The sequence below is a fragment of the Cladophialophora yegresii genome (genome assembly GCF_000585515.1).
Source record: "Cladophialophora yegresii CBS 114405 chromosome Unknown aczIN-supercont1.5, whole genome shotgun sequence".
In the NCBI taxonomy this organism is placed as follows: Eukaryota; Fungi; Ascomycota; class Eurotiomycetes; order Chaetothyriales; family Herpotrichiellaceae; genus Cladophialophora; species Cladophialophora yegresii.
The window spans coordinates 983,057-996,472 of NW_006913049.1; the positions used below are offsets into that span (position 1 = coordinate 983,057).

The 13,416-nt window shown below is 55.4% G+C and overlaps 4 protein-coding genes across 4 annotated transcripts; 3 read left to right on the forward strand and 1 right to left on the reverse strand.

Annotated features, from left to right (window-relative positions):
* Positions 1 to 48: 48 nt before the first annotated feature.
* A1O7_07085 (uncharacterized protein) lies at positions 49 to 2,699 on the forward strand (the record flags this gene model as incomplete). Its single annotated transcript, XM_007761085.1, has 3 exons — positions 49 to 616; positions 714 to 1,412; positions 1,462 to 2,699. 3 exons carry the CDS (start codon positions 49 to 51, stop codon positions 2,697 to 2,699), a joined length of 2,505 nt encoding a protein of 834 aa, XP_007759275.1.
* Positions 2,700 to 3,263: 564 nt separating this feature from the next.
* A1O7_07086 (AMP deaminase) lies at positions 3,264 to 6,669 on the forward strand (the record flags this gene model as incomplete). The annotated part of the gene is made up of 2 exons (XM_007761086.1): positions 3,264 to 5,054; positions 5,140 to 6,669. The coding sequence occupies 2 exons, from the start codon at positions 3,264 to 3,266 to the stop codon at positions 6,667 to 6,669; spliced, it is 3,321 nt and encodes a 1,106-aa protein (XP_007759276.1).
* A 1,268-nt stretch (positions 6,670 to 7,937) lies between these two features.
* A1O7_07087 (uncharacterized protein) lies at positions 7,938 to 8,556 on the reverse strand (the record flags this gene model as incomplete). Its single annotated transcript, XM_007761087.1, has 2 exons — positions 7,938 to 7,963; positions 8,034 to 8,556. 2 exons carry the CDS (start codon positions 8,554 to 8,556, stop codon positions 7,938 to 7,940), a joined length of 549 nt encoding a protein of 182 aa, XP_007759277.1.
* Positions 8,557 to 10,342: 1,786 nt separating this feature from the next.
* On the forward strand, positions 10,343 to 12,688 carry A1O7_07088 (uncharacterized protein; the record flags this gene model as incomplete). Its single annotated transcript, XM_007761088.1, has 1 exon — positions 10,343 to 12,688. One exon carries the CDS (start codon positions 10,343 to 10,345, stop codon positions 12,686 to 12,688), a length of 2,346 nt encoding a protein of 781 aa, XP_007759278.1.
* Positions 12,689 to 13,416: the final 728 nt, after the last annotated feature.

Genomic DNA, 13,416 nt, shown 5'->3' on the forward strand with positions numbered 1-13,416 from the left:
CGGCCCTCAAGAGCCGACCACCTAACATCTGACGTGGCGGTCGCGTCGATGGGCAAGCGCCTCTTATGGGCCCTTAGTGCCCTCGCTGCTTGTGCGTTCGCGCACGACTCGTCCATAACCACTCCTTCTAAGGCCCTCCTGCCTCGAGCCACGTCGACGAACAGCGCCTGCGCACTGGCATCGAGTGCTGCGCATTCCTATCTAGCGAACGAAGAGACGGCAACTACTGCCCACATTCCTGCAGAACTTGCTTACAACTGTTTGAAATCGATCCCCAACTACAAAGAGCCGGCGGTCAGCCTCTTGAACTCGTTACGGACGTACATCGAGTTCCAGAGTACCAAGGAATATCTGCGAGACCCGCCCACGGGCTACCTTCTTCCAGCTGTGGACATAGATGCGGGATTGGATGGCATACAACAAAAGCTGCAAGCGGGTGGATATGATAGCGAATATGATTTCCAAGGAGAAATCGTGTCGTTGCTGCTGTCTGCCCATGACGGGCATCTTGATTGGCATGGTGACGTTCACGGAGCCTTCACCTATCTCCGGCTTGGTGGTGGCTTGTACTCTGTCTCCTCGGATGGAGTGGAACCGCCGCTTGTGTATGTCGCAGGTGAGTGTTCGATAGCCTCCGGCCGAAGGGAATCAGGCTCCGTTTGAGCCGTCGAAGACGATGCCCTGTCCGGAACCGCAGAGCTGACTGAAGACAGCTGATCTCATTGTGAGCGACCCGGACACCGACATGCGACGAGCAGTTACGGGATACCGTCCCTCGCCGGTTCAGAGCATTAACGGCATCGACGTCATGGACTTCCTATTGACCCAGTCGCTGAATCGCCGGTCTCAGGATCCGGATGCCCTGTGGAATATGATGTTTCGATCTCTTCTATCTGTACACGCGTCTTTTGAATTTCCACTATTCTATCCCGGCCCCGAAACCAACATCACCTTTGCAAATGGAACCACGAAGACATACGAGAACGTCGCTATCACGAACGTGGATTTGGCGGGGATCAATACAGGAGAGGAGGCCTACTCTATGTTTTGTTCCGGGGTCGAAGTGTTAGAATCGTTGTCTGCAACAGCATCTGTGGCTCCTACCGCCAGCTCAAGCATTTTGACCACCACCTCAGACATCACCACACCAACAGAGGCTCCAACGAGCTCACCGACTATTTCCGGCTTTCCTTATCCGGTGATTAAGCATAGTGCTGGCTCGGTGGCCGGATACTATTTGAATGATACCGGTTTCACCGATGTCGCCATCCTTCAAATCCTCGAATTTGGGTCGCAAACCGATGACTCGGCAGAATACGAGAGAGAATTCCAGTCGGCTGTCGAGAAATTCCTTGCTGCGTCGGTCAGGACTGGTAAGAGGAAGCTGATTATCGACCTTCGAGGCAACCCAGGTGAGTTGACCAATTGTTCCTCTGGTGCTGCGCAGACTGACCTGTATAGGTGGTTTTATCGACCTTGGCACAGATACATTCGCACAGCTTTTTCCCTCGTTGACACTAAATTCGAAGTCGAACATGCGAGATCACTTGGGGTTTTGGATTCTCGGAAACGCGGCGTCCGACAACATAACAGCTGCGGGGCGAACCGCCAACACCACGGATGAATTGGTATCAGAAAGATTTTACACCCCTTTGGCTTACCAGACGGTGGTGACTGAGAACCATACGGATTTTCCTGATTTCCAGACATATTATGGTCCGAATTTCATGTACGATGGGATGTGGACCTCCTTCTTTCAGAACAACTATACAGAACCCAACGCCTCGGACTTTGCTGGGACAGGCATCATCATTACGGGGACAAACGACCGGACCGGCTATAGACAGCCTTATGCTTCACAGGATATTGTTGTACTCACTGATGGGTACTGCGCGAGCACTTGTTCAGTCTTCACCGAATATCTGAAGACCTACGCCCACGTGCAGTTCATCGCGATTGGAGGACGGCCACAGACAGGGCCCATGCAAGCAATTGGTGGTGTCAAGGGAGCGCAGGCCTTCACCTACAGCCTCATTGCAAGCTGGACTGATCTTTTCAACGACCCATCGAACCACTACATCGGTGAGGCGAATGGCACCATGTGGGAGAACTTCACCTACGAACCCTTGCTTCGGGAATTTGGCTTTTCGGGTGGCAGTGTCAACGGACGCAATCATTTCCGAATGGACGATGAAACAAACACGCCCCTCCAATTCGTGTATGAAGCTGCGGACTGTCGGATGTGGTGGACTAGAGAGATGCTTTATGATCCAGTATTTCTCTGGAAGCGTGTGGCGACCATGGCGTTCCAAGAACGCAAGGGAACACAGTTTAACTCGAAATACTGCGTCGCCAATAGCACGGGCCACCCGACCAGTATTTCAGGCGGCTGGAAAACTGGACTGGGACCGCAGACTCCACCAGAAATTGCCAAAGCGACTATCAAAGGATGGAAGTTGACCGGCACTCCTCTTCAGGCGGCAAAAGCTGGCACTTCTCTCGCAGGTTCGGGGTCTGGGTCGGGTCTGGGCTCAGACTCGACGACCGGGCTGGGCGATGCGCATGTGGTGGTTGAGAATAATGCTGTTGCTGATACCACCGACACCGACAGTGAGGATCTGGCTTCGTTCAAGCAATATTGTTCGAGCTATACTGGCGATGCATGGTTTGTCAAGCTCATGTGCGGGGCGCTGCAGTGAGTGGCATCAGTGTCACTCTTGGTTCGTTTGAATAAAATTAGCCAGCGAGCATATGGGCGGCGTTTGTGGCTCGGCTATGGTCTGTCTCCTCTGATACTCTGGATGACTATGAAAATGTCATATTGGGCTGGTGGTTTGTCTGAGCGGCGTTGGGTTTTTTCCGTCTGTGGTCTGGCTATACTATCGTGTCGAGCTCCCTGATCACAGTCGTTCAGCCTCCAGTCTTCGCGGAGCACTGTAACAGATATCGTGGTGTCTGGGAAATGGGCAGTAAGAAGCAAATGCTTGCCAATATTGCCAAGGATTCTAATGACGTTAAGCTTCCTCGAGTCTTGGCGCCCTCTTCCCCTTGCTGCTTAGTCCGCTTCCTGTTTCACGTCCTTCGACGACAGACAAGCACGTTGACCCTCTATCAACACGGTGTACTTCTCTAGATTTGTATTTTCTTGCTCAGTTTACTGTGTCTTTGGAGCTTGCACATAGATAGGCCCCGTGCCGTCAACGCCGATCTCAGCCGGTAAGGCCATCGCCGTCCAACCAGCATCCGCCAGGACTCTGCGTGCCATGGATAGCCGCAGCACTGCACGACCAAACCCGGAGCACAGTACCACCGTCGACTCGGACGACGAGGCAGATGTCTACGATTGGACGGCGTCGCGTGTGCCCAACAGCCAGGACGAGGCGCGGCCTCGAAAGGATCCCACCCGGAATGGATCTAAACAGGCCCAGAACGGCAACGAGGGGGAAGACGAGGCGCATTACGAAGCAGCTGGACCGGGCGAAGGAGACTCCTCGGACGATTTGCCTGAGGACGGACATATGCCTCACCCATTCTATCACTATGCGGCGGAGAAGCGAGACACTTTCGCCGACTCCAAACTCATCTATCAACGCCACCGGATGGACACCAAGTCCGAAAAGGAACTAGGAAGCCCCTTGCTGTTGAGCAAGTCCTACACTATGCCCGTTGGTGCGATGGATGGAGAGGCCGCGGCCCTGCACCGTACGCCCAGCACGACGTCGAGACAATCGCGGCTCAGCCAACGGGGCAATGCTCCCAGTGGCATCCAACTCGCCCGTGCCAAGGATTCGATGCCTTCTTTGCAAACGCAAGTGGGCAATCTCCAGGACATTCGCCCGGACCCGACCCTGCTCGCTGACGCTGCTGCACGAGACCATAAGCGCCACCCAGGCCTCCCTCACGAGTTCAAGGACCCCTTGCTGGCCCACGAGGGCATGCACGGTGCTGGTGCCGGTATGGGGCTAGGAAGCGGACCCGGCGGACTCGCTCCCAGCGAGGAGAGCGTCGTCAGCGAAGTGCGTGCCATCTGTGACAAGATAAAGACGGTGCTCGATCTACGGCAGAAGTATTTGAAGATCTCGCTGCAATGTCCCGGCGACAACCCGAAAGACGACGAGAACTGGGAGATATACCCGCCCCCACCGAATCCCGTTTGGAACGAGCACAAAGCTCGTGAACAGCCCCCAGACTACATTGCCCCGAACAGCACCTCGAGCAGTCTGTACATGGCGGACCTGAAGGCGCGGAACGCTAGCGGGGCCGATCTGGAGACCTGGGCCAGCAACGTCAGCCAGGCCGACTCGGAACGGGGGGCGCCGCCATCGCCGACAAGCGTCAAGAAGGCTCGCAAGCAGGGCCATGACGTCGGGGAAGATTTCGACCTCAACGAATGTATAATCCCCGGACGGCAGGCAAAGAGCCTTCACTACGAGATGGACGCCGGGAGTGTCTTTCAGGTGTATGGCACCGACGGGAAACCGCTGGTCGAAGTGCCCACGTTGAGGGACTACTTCGTGGCACTGGACACGATCCTGGACATCGCGTCCGACGGGCCCGCCAAGAGCTTCGCCTACCGCCGCCTACAATACCTTGAGGGACGGTACAGCCTGTACACGCTGCTGAACGAGTACGAAGAAGTGGCCGACACGAAAAAGGTGCCGCACCGAGACTTTTACAACGTCCGCAAGGTCGACACGCACGTGCACCACTCGGCGTGCATGAACCAGAAGCACCTGCTGCGGTTCATCAAGAGCAAGATGAAGAAGTGCCCCAACGAGGTGGTCATTGAGCGGGACGGCAAGCAGCTGACCCTGAAGGAGGTGTTTGACAGCATCAACCTCACGGCGTACGATCTGAGCATCGACACGCTCGACATGCACGCGCACACCGACTCGTTCCATCGCTTCGACAAGTTCAACCTGAAATACAACCCGATCGGGCAGTCGCGGCTCCGCGACATCTTTCTGAAGACCGACAACTTCATCAAGGGTCGCTACCTGGCCGAGATCACAAAGGAAGTCATTACGGATCTGGAGTCGAGCAAGTACCAGATGGTGAGTGCCATAATGTCTCTCAGTTGAGCAGAATTGTAATCAACTAGTGAATGTTTGCCGACTCAGCTGACTTTACGGCATGCAGGTTGAATGGCGCATCAGCATCTACGGCCGCAGCATCAAGGAGTGGGACACGTTGGCCAGCTGGGTGGTGGACAACAAGCTCTTCTCGCACAACGTGCGGTGGCTGATCCAGATCCCGCGGCTGTATGCGCTGTACAAGTCGCTCAAGACGGTGGACAACTTCGAGCAGCTCCTCCGGAACATCTTCGCGCCGCTGTTCGAGGTGACGCAGGACCCGTCGACGCATCCGAAGCTGCACGTCTTCCTCCAGCGCGTGATCGGGTTCGATAGCGTCGACGACGAGAGCAAAGTGGAGCGCCGGCTGTATCGCAAGTTCCCCACCGCGCGCGAATGGGACACCAAGCAGAACCCGCCCTACGGGTACTGGATCTACTACTTGTTCGCGAACATGACGTCCCTCAACGCGTGGCGCAAGCGGCGCGGGTTCAACACGTTCCTCCTGCGCCCGCACTGCGGCGAGGCCGGCGACACGGACCACCTGGCCGCGGCGCTGCTGTGCTCGCACAGCATCAGCCACGGCATCACGCTGCGCAAGGTGCCGCTGCTCCAATACATTTTCTACCTCGAGCAGATCGGCGTGGCCATGTCGCCGCTGAGCAACAACGCCCTGTTTCTCACGTACGACCGCAACCCCTTCATCAGCTACTTCAAAAAGGGCCTCAACGTGTCCCTATCGACCGACGACCCCCTGCAGTTCGCGTTCACCAAGGAGCCCCTGATCGAGGAGTACAGCGTCGCGGCACAGATCTACAAGCTCAGCGCCGTCGACATGTGCGAGCTGGCCAAACACTCGGTCGACCAGTGCGGGTTCGAACTCTCGCTCAAGCAGCGCTGGCTGGGCAAGTACTGCTACCTGCCGGGCGTGCTGGGCAACGACGTGGCCAAATGCAACGTGCCGGACGTGCGCGAGGCGTTCCGCCACGAGACCCTCAAGGCCGAGCACGCCTTCATCGCAAAGTACACAAACGACTACTGCCACTACGACCGGTGCACGCCGGACTTGCCTGTCCCTGCCTCCACAGACCCCACCACCCCCGTGGACGAAGCGGCGTATCGAGGACTCGAGAGCCCGCGCCAGTACTACGCCACCATGGCCGTCAGCGCTGCTGACCACTCGATCGCCCCGGCGCAGCAGGCCCGCGAACGCGAGCGCGAGGCCGCCCTGCTCTCCAAATCCGTGTCGCATTCGAACTTCACTGCCGCCCAGGGTCAGGCCAATCCAGGGGGAAGTGGCGGTGGCGGAAACGTCTCGCCCACCCGGCCGCGCCGCACGTCCTCCATCCACGCGCTGTACCATGCCGCGTCGACCCCAGCGGTGGACGCGCACATCTCGGGCCAGGAACCGCGCGCGTTCCCGGGTCTCGTGCACCAGCGCGAGAGGCGGCGGAGTCTGCGCGTCGGGTCCGGCAACTCGGATGGCACGCAGCATTCGAGCGATATGACGTCGAGTTTGCACTTAGAGCCCGGGCTGGCCAAGATTACGCTCAAGGAGGATAAGGAGATGAGTGAGATGGAGGATGACGCGGAGTGAAGGGCTAATATATAAAGAGGGCCGTACACCACCGCGAGAGGCGGAGGAGTGTACGCGTCGGGGTCCGGCAATTCGGACGGCACGCAGCACTCGAGCGAGATGACGTCGAGTTTACACTTGGAGCCCGGGTTGGCCAAGATTACGCTCAAGGAGGATAGGGAGATGAGTGAGATGGACGATGAAGCAGAGTGAATGCCTACTTAATGCATGGAGAGGGCGTCTGGCCTTTTCATTGACGGGTTGGTGACGGACACACGTTAGATAGATACTTAAAATGAGCGTTACAGAGGTGATGAAATTGCACTGCTTGAGATATGAAACTCCAAACCGCTGTCCTGCCCATTTGTGTTGGTTCCTCCACCGCTTCTCTTCTTCTCATATCAGTTCATAAGAACGTCTTGCAAACCTGAACTTGAGCCTGCACTCGAACCCGCATACCGTGTTGTGATTGACCAGATAGGTAGATACCGAGCTCGGCCGGACTCCGCAGATCGTAACAACGAAGGAACACAACAAAGATGGTCGGTGGTTTGGCAAGGGAAGTAAATGTTCCAGTAATGGCCGCCATGGGAGATCACTGCTGATCATGATGGCCGTTGAGCGAGCATGATGCACAATCTGTATAAGTCTCTAGGCCGCGAGGATGAGCGTAAATGACGAGCTCTGTTCTGGTACAGTCACGTTCCAACCTGACCCAGTCGAAATGTAATCCGACCGATACCTGATGAGAAGTCTGCAAATGTCTGTCTAAGGCCAGCAGCGTGAAAAATGATCCAGGGCTGGAGTGGCAAGACCTATAAGTACACTTGTAGGTGCCATGGTCCTCTTGTAAATGTGACTCCCTCTGAAATGCAAAGACCATGGCGGAGCAATGGTTGTGAGCACATTTGAAAAGTTCGTGCTTGTCTTTTACATGTTGCATCATCTTGTCTTTGCGGAAGAATGCCTCTTGGCAACCGGGGTCAAGGCATGGATAGTCAGGTACACTATTATGAATGGTCGTCACGTGCCTCTTGAGATCAGATAGTTTCCCGAATGGCTTCTTGTACGAACAGCCTGGATGCGTGCAGACCAAGGGAGTCAGGTGGACGTTCCTGACGTGGGCATTCAGTGATGAGCGGGTACTGAAAGTGGCCTTCGAGTCACAGCCGCGCCAGCGACATTTCTGCGGCCCGGACCATTTGCCGTTGACTTCTTTTGCTACGTTTGGCGTTGAGGCTGCAGCGGCCGGCATGGTGTCTCCGACAACCGGGTTGAGCCTGTGAGCCTCAGGATTTGACCCCCCTATTGTACCCTATGCGCCCCATTAGCGTCAGTCTAAAAAAAACTTACGATGATTGGGCCAGTCCGTGGGACGTGCATACTGCACGCGCCCTGCGCGCTGGCATTGTTGAGCACGACTGGATGGGATGGCGCATCGCTGTCCATGGTCTCAAAAGGCAGCTGCGCTGTCGAAGAACCTGCGGAGTTGTCGAAGGGCTGCACGTCGTCGCCTAGGCAATGAGAATTCTCAGCACCCAGTTTGACGGTTGTTGCTTGGTCCCTGATGGTGAAGACGTTCGAGGCTTCGGGCTGCATCGTGCCAAGGGAGTCAAGTTCCAAGCCTCTCGCAGCGTCGCCCTCCATCAGAGATGGATGACATTGTTCGGAAGTATCTGGACCATTAGAGAACGACATCCCGATTCCTTGTGAGAGACCCAGACAGTTCCCTGGCATACCAGACGAAGAAAGTTCGGTCATTGCAGCCAGAGTAGAGTTGTCAGAGAGCTCGGGGCTGGGAAGTTCGAAGAGCTCAAGCTCGGGAAGGCTAAACAGGTTGAGGTCGGGGAGGTCATTTTCGACAAATTCCTCATAATAAGAGTAATCGTACCTTTGTTCGCACGACATTGTTAAAGGCAGTGCGACCTCGATCGCGTTGATCGCTTGATAAGAAGCTGTGATGGATTGTCGGAGGTGGCGGTCGAGCTGGTTTCGTGGTGCACATTGCAACAAGAGAGGAAAAAATGAATGAATAATGGATGACGACCGCGACTCAGCTTCCTGCAAGTGCGCCCTCAGCGCCCATGCACGCGTAGGAAGTACTCCTGAGGGATTTTACTCCGCAGTAGACAACGTGGATTGTCCGGTGAAGAATCAAACGCTGCCCGTCCGAGCGACCTCGAGAGCCTCCATCGCCAACGAATTGCCAGAGGCTTTAAAGCCTCGAAAACACCGAGTAAAATATTAGCCGTCCTTGTAAGTCGTCTACTCAGAAATGAGGTCCAAGACCCACACGGTCGTCATGTCCAGTTGTACGAGGTACCGTGATCACGAGAGACATGTACTCGATATGGTCGAAAGTCTTTTTGCAAACTATCCATACCGCAGTCACAGGAGAACGCTGCCCAGATAATGCTTCGTGGATCTACCATCTACTCGTGCAGATAGATTTGAATCTATTCATGCCCGCGCGGGAGGAAGCATAATCGATGCGTGAGGCTGCAGGGGAGATGCGAGAGGTGCAGATGGACCCTTGGCAACGCGGAAAAACTCGGGTGAAGGTGATGAGTCAAAGCAGCGGTAGGATCAGCGGCCAATAAACATTCAGTCAGAGGGGTAGGTCGTCGCGGGAATCCGGGGAAAGGCTGTACATCGGGGTCTTTCGTTGGCAGAAAGGACGGAGTTGGAGCGGATGGGAGTTAATCCAAGGTGACAGGTGCGTCAGAGAGAAAACAGTCGGGTGAATCAGGCCGAGCAGGCTGGATCAGGTACCTGTCCGACATGTCGGTCAGGAATGTTGGATAATCAATGCCAGGCAGATATCGAAAAGAGAAGTGTTGAAATGCATGAGGTTCACCGACTTGTCGCCAATCATGCCAGATTTGTGGCTTTTTGGCATGTCAGGTAGAGACGCGATCCCCATAGTCAGCGGTCTCGCCCATAGGCTTCTCACGTGTCACAGAGTCAAGATACAATCAAGCATGTGTTGAGCGGAAGTCAAGACGAGGGCAGATGGATCGATAATGACGACTGAACGGTCGTTGATTTACCCTCCGGCCAGCGACCGAGCCCACCGCGCCTAACTTCGGTGTTATGGGGGGAAGTTTGGGTGTCAGGCCAAAAACGGGCATGCCCACAGAGACCTGATTAGTGGCTGGGGGCCTGTGGTAATTGGTGAGAGGCATCAGTGGCCCGCCCACAACATCGTCATCTCGCTTCGCTGGCTCGACGGGTCCCCACCCTCGAGGCATTCGAGGTATCCTCGTACCTCGTATCATTCCACTTCTCCAAACAACAATGCACCCGTCGTTCATCATTGCTTTTCTCAAGCACGACATCCCCACGTACCATACCGTATACATGTTTGGTTCCTGACTGTTGAGAAGAGATCCAACGTCCCGTGCCCAAGTCAGGCCTGAACTCAGCTGAAACCGACCGAGACTGGTGGCGTCCGCATTCGTTCTTTCCTACTCTCTCTCCGCCTTATCACTTCTCACCTCTATTCTCATACGATCACAGCTCCCCGTGTACACCCGATCGCTTCTCTTAGATCTTCCCGTCCCCCCGCATTTCCTGGCGGTCTTCCCTGCTCGCGTGCTTGTTCTCCAGGCCAACCGTGGGTTCCGACAAGGTGCTGAGTGAAGGATGCGCTGTCGAATAAGAAACGCTATACCTATACACCAGCCATAGCAACATGGACACTTCCCCACCTGTACCCAGGCGCTTCGTCCCGGAACCTATAGAGACCACGGTCAAAAGCTCCAGATCCGCTCGAAACCAGTCAGACAACCCCTCCTCGAGTGCTTCTTCCGAGGGCACATTCTCTTCCCCATATACGAGCGATTCCATGACTCCCAGTACGAAGCCTCGCCGGTTCCTGCCCCAGCCGATAGAAGAAAGCACAAGGAGTTCTCAAACGAAGAATAACGTGGACCATGTAGTGGACGCTGCTACAACGACGCAGGACGGTCCATTCTCGGACTCGGGCAGTCCACATTACTCCCATTCGGATGATCCTACCCTCCCTGGAGTACCGAACAGCAGGCCTCCAAGGCGCTTCGCTCCAGAACCGGTGGAGACTACTGCACGGTCTTCGAGGCGGAAATTCGTCCCTGAACCAATTGAGACGAGTACGGGAAACAGCAAGGACAAAGGGAATTCAACAGACGAGGGGGCCGCCCCTAAGCCTCGCAGGAAATTTGCACCCGAACCTGTGGAGACCACCGCAAGAAGCTCCAAGGACAAGAAAGCAAAGGACTCTGAAGAGACAGCAGGCTCACGACCGCGGCGAAAGTTCATCCCAGAACCCATAGAAACCACCACTACCACGAACAGACGACGCAAGGTCAGCCTTGATGAGATATGCGAAGAAGAGCCTCCCAAGACCGACGATTCTTCTCCCTCTAGTCGAGCGTCTAGTGGACCTCGAAAATTTTCTCCGGAACTACTAGAGACTGCCAAAGGATCCTACCGAAGATTCCATCCACAGACGCCCGAGACCAGCGTGTCGCCAGCCCCTAGTAGGCGGGCACCGTCGCCACCACCCATCGAAGAAGACCCCACGTGTGAAGAGGTCCCTGAACCTGAAGAAGAATCTCGCTTCTCAGCTGCAGCTTTGGCCCGGAAGAACCCTGAATCGCTCCGACAACATTCATTCATCGTTCCTGACCTACCCATAATCGAGTCGACCACCGAGGATGAAGATTCAGAAGCACCTTCTTTAGCCGACTCTTCGTCCTCATTTGGGTCGTCTGTTGCGAAGAAACCGCCGCCCAGCACAAAAGACAGCTACACCGAATATGTCCTCCGTCTGGCCGCCGAGACGGTGACCGAAAAGGAGCTACAAGAGCAGGCTATGGCGGCTTACATCAACGAAAGACCTCACGAGCCCGTCGATCACTTTGCCATTGACCACGACGAAGATGAGGACGGGCCGCTGCCGAGCCCCATATTCCAGGGGGAGAAAGGAGTTGATGCTCGCGCTTTTCGACGGTCTTCGGCTGCGGAGCTGGCATTGGAAATGGACCATATGCGCAAACATCATGAGCGGTTAGAAGCAGCGAAGCGGAGCCTCAAAGCTGACACTGCCGGTCAAAGTCGATTTAGTGCCGCAGCGCTTGCGACGCGACACGCTCTTGAGGCGAAGGGAGTAAAGAAGCCGAAGAAACCACGAGCCGAGGATGAAGATTCAGAGTTGGCCCGTATGAGAGCCGCTGCATCTCCGCCAATGCTGGGTGTCGATCTCGTGTTCCCATTCACCATTTCGCCAAAAATGACCCGCTGTGACCCAGATCAGGCTCCGAGACCGAGAACTGCAGACAGCGATGACGACGAGTTGGAGCCAAGCAGTCCCGAACTGTGGAGATCAAACAAGAAGCGCGAAAACAACGCTGGGGAAGGCTTGTGGATGGGTATGTGCCAGGCAGGACTGTGGCAACCTCAAAGTCCCAAGAATGGCCAGCGAAGTGGCATCCAGACCCCTTCGCCATTGACTCCAGCCGGTGAAAGAAATAATCCGTTCGAGAGCACGACCCCTGGCCGCGGGACTAGGACCCCCGGACGTCGTAGGGTGCTGTTCGCATCGGGCCAGCCGCACGTCCCGTTGACGCCACCGCGGAGTCAAGATGGCGATGACGTCTTCACCAGCACCATCGACCGGAAACTACAGCTCGAAAAGCAAATAGAGGAGGAATTCCCTGATCATGTCATCACACAGATATACAACTATCTCTCTCTGGGCTACCCCAGCTTAGCTCACATGTTCGACGACGAGTTGAGCAAAATCTCCCGGATCCCGATCGAAGAGCTTCGCAAAGATGATAAGCACGTCGATGCGAAGGGCTACGTCGGAGCTCCTGAAGGAGACGGCTGGGACGAAGCAGAGGTCATCGGCCGCTGCAAGCGGTGGGAGGCTCTCAGGCTATACGTCAAGGAATGGGCAAGACAAAGTCCCAACTTTGCGGACGAGAGGAAACGGGCTGCGCTGGGTGCAAATGAAGATTGGGGTGCCAGGGTTAGAAGAGGGAGTTGGGCTCATTAGGCTCACCGGTCGAGCCAGATTTCGGTGCGCAGGGTGGTTCCCCATGGCAAGTCCTTCTGAGGGTAATGGTCTTGGTTTGTTTATGTGTGCATGAAATATTAGCGGTTTGGTTCTGGCCTGCGCTGGGTTTCGATGCATCCCTGCCGGCTTTCTTTTTGCCTGGTGTCACTGTCCGCGGAAGACGGCGATTTGGTCTTCTGCTTCGTTTGTCCGAGATTGGTTCTCGCGGTTCTCTGGGTCCAAGAACGCAGGGCGGTAGCGGGGTATAGGATAGGGTATACCCTACAGGACAAGACATAACGATTACATCAGGAAAGCAAGTTGTAAAAATCGGTATGGTTCCAAGGTTATGTTTGACGGTACACGGCTTGTAATACGGGGCCATGGCCTGTGCAGGTTTGAGAGGGTCAAGCAGCTTGCCGTTCGTACCTCGTGTTCATCATCTTAGACAGGTGCTGGCAAGTTCAAGGGGTACAAGTAGAGATATTGCTGCTTGCCACAGGTCGACTTGGAGCCCATATAACTGGGGGCTTGTGGTTCTCAAGAATTGGAACAAAACACAGTCCTGACAGGTAAACACGAGGTGAGTAGAAATCAAACCTTATCCACACACAATACGGAGTACTGTAGCCGTGATCTTCATGCGGACGGAGTTTAGGTACAGGCCGAATCTAACGGAATAATTAATACATGGCCAAAGTAAGCATCGGCTTTGCTTGACGAAGTGG